General features: G+C 43.2%; 1 protein-coding gene across 1 annotated transcript in view; it reads left to right on the forward strand.

Annotated features, from left to right (window-relative positions):
• LOC119457751 (keratin, type II cytoskeletal I-like) overlaps positions 1-8657 on the forward strand; it is a 34746-nt gene extending 26089 nt beyond the window's left edge. Inside the window, exons 12-14 of the mRNA XM_037719405.2 lie at positions 2792-2854; positions 6484-6532; positions 8524-8657. Coding sequence (XP_037575333.1) covers positions 2792-2854; positions 6484-6491 — 71 coding nt within the window. The 3' untranslated portion in view covers positions 6492-6532; positions 8524-8657. The remainder of the gene's footprint in view (positions 1-2791; positions 2855-6483; positions 6533-8523) is intronic.
• The last annotated feature ends 120 nt before the right edge of the window (positions 8658-8777 follow it).

Genomic DNA, 8777 nt, shown 5'->3' on the forward strand with positions numbered 1-8777 from the left:
GTTTAAAATGTTTTTTAGAGGGGTAGTGTGTTTAGTTTCCTCATTTGCCACTGCTAATTTTTGTCTCACTTTACCGCGAATGCGTGACAACAGAAAGGCGAAATGACACCGTTACACCATAAGGCGCAGCAGGTTTGGAGGTAAACAACGGTAAATATGGTTTTGCGTGAGCTTTACACATTTTTTTGTTGCCTTAAGTCAGAAAGAAATGACAACTGTGGTGCTGTCACGAGAGAGAACTGGTGTACATCGCAGAACTGAAATATACTTTCAAATATACCCACTTTGGGAATTCGAAACGTTTGATGCTTTCGAACACTAATTACCGGGGTCGTTCATGACATGCAGATTCTGTCGGCTACGCATATTAAAGCACTCCATGCGCAACTCCAGACTTTCCTTAACAGCCTCCGAGGTTTTCTGGAATTAAATGGGGAAGTGCAATATGATATTTATATAATGTGCAATAGCCGCTAATCAGGCGAAGCATTGCATGCTAGTAATCGCACAGCTACCAAAAATCCTGAAGAAAAAGGACGCGGATTCTACTATTAGCTAGAAGCCTCCGAATGCGTTTTGGCATTTCTAAGTCTAACGCCCAGCTCCTAGCTAATTGAGGAGGCTGCCCAGCTCTATTTCCGGGCCATATGACATTGTTACGTGGCCTTACTGTTTTCGATTTAACCCATGAACACACCAGCCATTTCTTTGTAAAGAGGAATGAAGGAGGAATAGACGGAACGACAGGGAGGTTAGGTTAACTGCGGAGCAGGGGTGATGGTGCGGATGTGATAATGTAATACAGTAACCAACTCCAAATGCAAGAGTATGGACTACAAGGTGTCTCGCATGCTCCATAGCTTCTTCCGATATGTGTTCACTTATGTGCCGGGAATTACTTGAAAGTCCAGGAGTGCAATTACGGAAGCAAATTATTAATTATTATCGCACCTTTGCATTGCCTTCCAACTGTTTATACAAGTGAACAGAGATGGATGAGGCAGTATTTTTCATCTCTTTGTTTCGAGTACAAAGAATATATAACCAAAATTTTGTCACACTGCTAAGGACATCATCAACTTCACAATTTCACGCCATTTACTCTGCTCGTGTTTAGGAAGAAATCAGTTGTTCTTGGGGACTGCTACTTTTCTTAAAAAATTATTTTTGGCTCAGCTAATAATACTATGGTGTACAAGTTATGAAGAGTCTTGCAGCATAGTCGAAGAACAGTATCATGACGCTGAGCGACATTGGATCCCAGCAGATTGTCAAATTTCAGGAGATGGTGTACTACTTATGCATTGGTGGGCGTGCTGCTCAGAAAAATAGTGACACTTTGCAGCTCTATTTGTCGAGAAGTGACGCGCACTCCTTTGTAAACAAAACGGGCTCCCGAACTGGAAAGCAGTGATGATTCGAATTGTGTTCAACACGCCCCATTTATAACAAATCCCAAGTGAATTGACAGTGCACCCATGAAGGCCAGCTGCGGTATAGGAGCTGCCATGCATATTTGATGACATTGTACTGATTTAAAGTGCTTCGCAAAGAGAATTGGCAGAGATACAGGCCCTATTTACTCCGGTAAGACATACGATGAAACCACCGAACACATTTGCTTACACTCTAACAAGTAATATCCAAATCCACCAAAAGAATTAAAAACTGCCGCAGATTCTGGAAAGGAAGCTGCTTTTGTTGCCGAAACCCTTGATTGAATGGTGATTAGGAACGTCCGAAATGTAGACTGCACACTCATGCAATATCGTAATCACGGATAATAAATATATTTTTAAATCAACATTTTGGCGGACTACGGAAGATTTAGCCAGTGGTGTGCATTTATGTTTGCATCTAAATACTAGACAAATCCCGTCGCTGCAAGGTTTGTTTAGGTTGTGCGAGTTTATACAATTAGGATACGTAATAACCTTTACTGCTTATCAAGCCGATGCTGTTTTTTTTTACATCACTGCTGGAACTTTTTTTCTACTGCAAAAACTATGTCAAAGCGGATTTGCTGAATGTTTACGAACATTTATGAATTAATATCGTAAACTCTTTCTCCAGTAATTCGTGCGTGCCGGTCTGGTCTTATTATTGACAAATTGTTCTTCAATTGATTTTTCTTTCACTCCGCTATGGTTAAAGAGCAGCATCGAATTCAAGAGGCGCCTACATATGCCTACATACCTTTAATATATCACCGAAAAATATTACATTTAAAATTGGAGCGTTGTTATGTTGCCAGGTTTAGAGTGCGGCTAAGCTTTGTTCGTGCTCCCTGGCTACGCTTGTCTGAATTTGAGGGTCGCGTGAGAATATTTGTTTCAGAGATGCAGGTAAAATAACGACCACTCTGAAAATGGCTGGGTAACTTGCGAAAGACAATATAGCGCAACGAAAGCGACCCTCGACAAAATATTGTTTGGTGGACAGTGTTCCAGACTGGACAGAAAGAGTGCGTTGAACTTGGTGGCTGTTTCCATGCAGCATAAATCAAAATGCGCCTAATTTACGTACAGAGAAAAATTAATGGTTATACTTCGCCAGCTTGTGCTGCTATGTTTCGATCCGTCATGCTGAGCTCGTGCTAGGAAATGTTTTTGGTGAACCATTGCCCTCTAGCCTGTCCCCATAATTTCTGAGGTGGCCGTGAAATGTGCAGAAGGCCAACTTTCAGTCCATTTACGCTAGTGTTCAGCAGCCTCGGTAAGCGAAATTCGCGATGTTTGTATACACATGTGTACTTGTAACACAAAGTTTTGTAACCACGGCCTTTCTTTAGGTGGTGCTGCTGGGGATGCGGGTGGAGCGGGGGGTGGAGATGAAGGTGGCGGTGAAGAGGGTGGTGAGTATTAGTGCATTACCTACTTAAGCACGAATACTAGCGTAATACACAAAGGCTGCGTGCACACGGCAGTTGATACACAAGTTCTGGAGAAGGAATATGGACGAGGTTGGAAAAGCTCGAGGTTTGTCTTCAAAGGTGTCTTCACCATTCAGTCAGGGTCATTTTTAAGGGCTTTAGTGATGGGAGCATGGATTGGCTAAGAACTTCGTACCAAATCATAAAGATACAAAGATGCTTAACTGCCCTGCACGAACAGTGTACACTATTTGCTGCGTTTGCCATACTATTTTTGATGTGTTATCCGTCCTTAGATGCAACATAACAGGCGAGTCAAAGCGAGAAAAGCTCGACAGGTAAATCTTATAGTTTATGCTTTGGTATATTTCCTGAACAGAACTTCGGAGTGGATAGCGGCGTACTTCCTAAACTGTTGGTTCGACCGAACCGAACCAACCACACTGTGATAGTTGTACTGCTTCGAGGAATTTCTAGCACAGAAAGGACGAAATTTGCGAACGGCGATATGAAGAAGGATATTGACAAATTAAAATCGCCTTAAACTTCTTACGTGAATCTTCAGAAAATATTTGAAGCGTTTTTCAACTAGCAGTTTTCTTAGTATTTATTGATTCGCAGAGAGTCGACTAAAATTGACCAAAACACGTACAGACTAGAGCTAGTGAGAGATTTTTGTCACGCCGAGATTAGATTTCACAAAAAAAAGGCTCCAATCAAAGATTCCAATATCCTAGATTTTTATTGGCCGCGAATCAGATATAATAAGAACCGCGGTGTTTGAAACAGTCACACGTGGTCACATGATTGTGAAAAAAAGAAAAAGAGAGCGCAGTCAGCCGCATGTAGGGAACGGCGGGAAAGGTAAGACGAAGAAGAGTGTTCTGGGTAAGAGAGGTGGGAAACAGCATTCAGAGATAACTTTATGAGTCTAGTGACTGCATGTATTTTGCAGTATGTTTAAAGCGAACCAACTGACCACACACACAAAGCAACACGCGGCGAGCACTGCTCTTGTTGTTGTTTAATAATCGTGACAGTATTGGAACTATGGCAAATGCTGAGCCCGCTATCCCACAATTGTAGCTAAAAAAAGACAATTGCTATGTAATTGTGATTGGGAAAGGTGTTGATTATTTTTATTCTTTCCATCTATATTGCCTTCATGAGTGCTGTACGTTAGCTATCGACGCCTGTTCTGTTACACTTTCTGGGGTTAGGTTAGCTTAGGTTTCGATGAGTTATAGGCTCAATAGATGTGCTTGATTAAGGTGCCTATCTAAGATACAGTGCGTTCTGTGTTTCTTCGCGCTAAGCTTAGTGAAAAGAGTATTTGGCAAGGCATTCGAGCGATACTAATTGCCTCAGAGTGCGAAGGGGAGCGAACGGCTGGCGTAGACAACGATTCAGCGTACGCTCGCAGGTCACCGGATTCTATAAGTGCTGGTCCAACACTGTTATAGTCTCAATGATTCTACTTGGCGTATTCGTTGTAGTCTACTTGGCGTACAGCGCAGTTATCGCGCAGCGTTATCAGCGCAGTTATCGCTGTAGCTATACAGAAAGTGAGGGTGACTGTGGAGAGAGAAAGGCGCCATTTCCTGCAGCACTTTGGGGGGGACGGTTCTGCACCTTAGGGAAGGGGAGGGTGACACAAAGAAAGCATGCGTATAATGCACACTGTAGGTATCGATGTCAGCGAAGCTTCCTGTGCTGCTTGCATTGATTGACGATGATCGGCGGTGATGTCAACGGCGAACGTTTAAGTTCTTCAGCGTTTAGTGCAATACGAGCGTGGTGCGTTGATGGTGAACTCACCTCGCGTGCACCACTTGTATTTGTCTACGTATTACGCATAACATACACAGACACGTGTGTGCTTGAGGCGTTGGTGTACGCCATTGTGCATAGCCTGCGAGAACGTTAGCACTGGAATGCCTAGTTCGGCGCATCAGCATCGTGGCAGAAGTGTTATTTTTTACTGTGAAAACTTCAAATGGCTCACTGAGCGTAAAGGCCGGCGCCTGTCGTCTCTAGCAACGAAACGGCACCTAAACTCGCATTGCCATTGGCTGCGATGCCACGTCACGTGCGCGCCTGGGCGGAGTTCCCATTGGCTGCGACGCCACGTCAGAAGCCACGCCTAGACGGAGCTGAACGGTGGAAAGGGAACACCTGCTGACGCAATAGCGCGCCAGGTGTTGCGTGAGGGGAAAGGGCATCACCGCCACGCATCGCCCAATGGGCATCACCGCGTCGGAGGCATGGGACGTTGGCAGCGCAGGCTGCTGCTTGCTGGCTCGGGCAGTATGTGCGGATACGGTACGTTACTCGCACCGCAAAACTTCAAGGACCGCTCAGCGCCGTTCCATTGGACGTTAATGCTGTCGCATTCACAACTCGTAAAAGTGCTAAGGTGTACTCGGAATTTTTAAAACTCACTTATGTGTCTTTACGTGACCAAACCACAATCTGACAATGAGGCACGCAATAGTGGGGTACTCAGGATTAATTTTGACCACCTGGGGTTCTTTAACGTGCTCGTAAATCGTAGTACAGGAGCGTTTTTTTTTTAATTTCGCCCCCGTCGTAATGAGGCCGCCGTGGTCGGCAACGAACGCGCGACCTCGAGCAACGTCATAGCCGCTAAGCTACCAAGGTGGGTTCAGAAGATTGATGTGACCTCTGTCTTTTTCACTGCACTACAGCAATGAATAAAGTATTGATTATTGACGGTGTCATAAAGCTCCCTTTCCCACTCCGTTCATGTCGCGGTGCTGCGTGTCGCCTTGTGCGAGTGCATGCGCGTGATCATTCCTTTCTCTCTTTTTTTTTAATGCGTTCTCTCGTGCTTTGACCTCTTCTTAAATACTAAACCTGTAGTAGCATGCCAGACATGTTGTTCGGTTAATCTCCTCACCGATCAATGAAATTTCTCTCAGAAGGACGCTTGTATTTTCACTGCTGGTTTTCTCGTGAAACATTCTTTCAATACATAAATTAAATACACGGTAGGTGAGCTTATGCGCGGTGAATAAAGTACAGCTGCAGTGCGTGCTGATGATACTATTGCCCTATACTAGCGGTCAGGCATAACGCAGCACCAATAATCTGAACAATGTGAAACATTTCCCAAAATGCAAAATATAATATCTTTTTCTTCACTACTTTATATGCGTCGCTTAGGATATGCACCCACCGCGGTGGCTCAGTGGCTAAGGCATTGCGCTGCTGAGCACGAGGTCGCGGGCTCGAATCCCGGCCGCCGCGGCCGCATGTCGATGGCGGCGAAATGCAAAAACGCCCGTGTGCTTGCGTTATAGTGCACGTAAAAGAACCCCAGGTGGTCAAAATTAATCCGGAGCCCTCCACTACGGCGTTCCTCATAATCAGAACTGGTTTTGGCATGTAAAACCCCAGAAAGAAGCTTAGTATATGCGTGCTTTGTCTGGTACTTGCGCCGAAGGATGGGAACGTGGGAGTATTTCGGGGCGTTCTGGAACGCCCAGGGATATGTATATTTCTATATATATATATATATATATATATATATATATATATATATATATAAATACACAACAAGCTTCTTTTTTATCTTTCCTAATCCACAGCCATGTAAGGGATGCATGCCATGCGCTGAGACGCAGCTACGGCGACATGGTAAGAAAGCAGTTCAGTTCTTTGATCGTTTCTGTAGCGCACATTATACGCAAACGCATATAAACGTTAAACGAATGGATGGCTACTCGGAGTCGACATGGTAAGAAAGCAGTTCAGTTCTTTGATCGTTTCTGTAGCGCACATTATACGCAAACGCATATAAACGTTAAACGAATGGATGGCTACTCGGAGTCTTAGGTAAGTATATTTCTTCCTTGACGTGTCCACGATCTTTAGACTTTTGTTTATGCTATGAGACGTGCACCCACAGTCGCGAGCTTACGAATATTTGTATTTCCTATGGTTTAAGTATAGTGACGGGCCGATCGACGATCTTGCTAAAGTCAGTCGCTGATAACGTTTTTGTGGGCTAGTTGGTCTTCTAATAGCTCGCGACGGATGTAAATTGCAAAATTGGAACAATGTTTTCACAAGAAGGAGGCTCAGGTGGACGCTCACATTCGGTTGCTTTTATTTCCACGAGAGTAAGAAGGGGTTTCATAATAAAAAACGAAGACACCAATCGGGAAGCCATCTTGTGTGGTACCACAGAATAGATATTACATATTAGTTTTTTGCCATGCCAGGAACTTGGAGCATGCCTAGTCAAATCATGCAGTCTAACGAGATAATGAAGAAAAGCGAGAGAGCTGTAACGCTGAATCACATCTTTGCATCCGTGATCGGTTGGCATGTATGGCAGCTGTGTGCTCATAATTGAAAAGCTTTTCACGGTCCAGTTTCTGTGCTTGCCACCATGTCTACATGTTTGCTCCACCTTCTGCGCCGAAGAGCTTCCTTGATATGAAATACATATTTTATGACTGTTTAAATGTCCTTGGAATTTCTTTCCAACGCGATGGCTCTCGTGTCTGTTCTCTTGGGCGTTAATGCATAATGAAGCAAGATGTTTTGCGGAAAATGAAGCACGTTACCATGCTAAAATTATCCATATGTGTACTCGATTCCACCGAAAACTGCAATGCTTGGAGATGCAAGTATTATGAGAGAATACTTTTGTTTTATTAGAATAGGATTGACATGCAATTTATTATTACGATAGTAATTAATATGGACATTCCAGGCACATTTCTGCCGTCGCCGTCGCCGTGAGGTTCCGTAAAAAGTCCATGGGTGATAAAATCGTCGCCGCGCGCCATTCGACACTACACATTGAGCCAGGTTGAATTGAAAACAGATGGATAGATAGATAGATAGCTAGATAGATAGATAGATAGATAAGCTCAAAACGTCTCAGGTAGGAAAAAAATGGCAATCGCATTAAAATGAATCGTTTTCTGTTAGTATTATTGCATGGATGCAATATTTTCTTCCTGATCAAATCGAAGTTCTGCTTTACAACCCGTTAATGTTCTAACTGTTTTAATACTGTAACCATGTTTGGTCTACCGCGGGCATTACAAACAGCTCTAGATTGCACTTGCTTCAAGATATACTACGCTACGCTCTATAGCAAATGTGCTTCTTTCCTGGCGAACAAAAGATCTATTTCTAGAGTTTAATGTTCTTTCTATGTTTGTACTGTATAACTACAGCTAAAAAAGGAGATATCAGCCCTTATTGAAGTACGACCATTAGGTTGCTATTTTGGTGGCACAAATAAAAGAAACTAGCACTATACGGGAGACAAGACGCAAAGAAAAATGTCATGTTCCCACCCCCCGGGCGCCTTAAAACAAGGGAACTTTACTTACCCTGTGCCCTCACTGCTTATTATACTCATTAAAGGTGACTGACCATTGTTTAGCATAAACGCTTCGTATAAAGTGATCTGCCAGAAGATCCGTTTAGCAGAGTAGTATTTGTACGTCTATGCTTGTCTAATACGGTAAAATTATGTGCCGGTTTTTGTACGAGTAACATTGTGTCTTGGTGTTGATTTGCGTTTTGAAAACCTTAATATTTTTCTTTATGGTATGTCCAGTATGCTATTCTCATTTTGTTTCTTTTTGGGTGACTTTTCTTTGCAGAGCGATGAAACTTCATGCGACTTTTCTTTATGAGCGATGCAGTTTGCTACATTTTCGGTTGGCGATAGAAAGGAGCATGACCTGGATCAAGATGTTCCAGCTGTTTGTCCTGCCTCCTATTTCCACAATAAAAATGTTATTGATTGATTGACGAATGCAATACTTACGCATGCATGTGTTTACTTTTTCGAGATAGCAACAAATAATATTTTACACAGTCAAGATACGGACCTTTTTTAATTGTCACACAGATG

This window comes from Dermacentor silvarum, chromosome 7 (assembly GCF_013339745.2).
Source record: "Dermacentor silvarum isolate Dsil-2018 chromosome 7, BIME_Dsil_1.4, whole genome shotgun sequence".
Lineage (NCBI taxonomy): Eukaryota > Metazoa > Arthropoda > Arachnida > Ixodida > Ixodidae > Dermacentor > Dermacentor silvarum.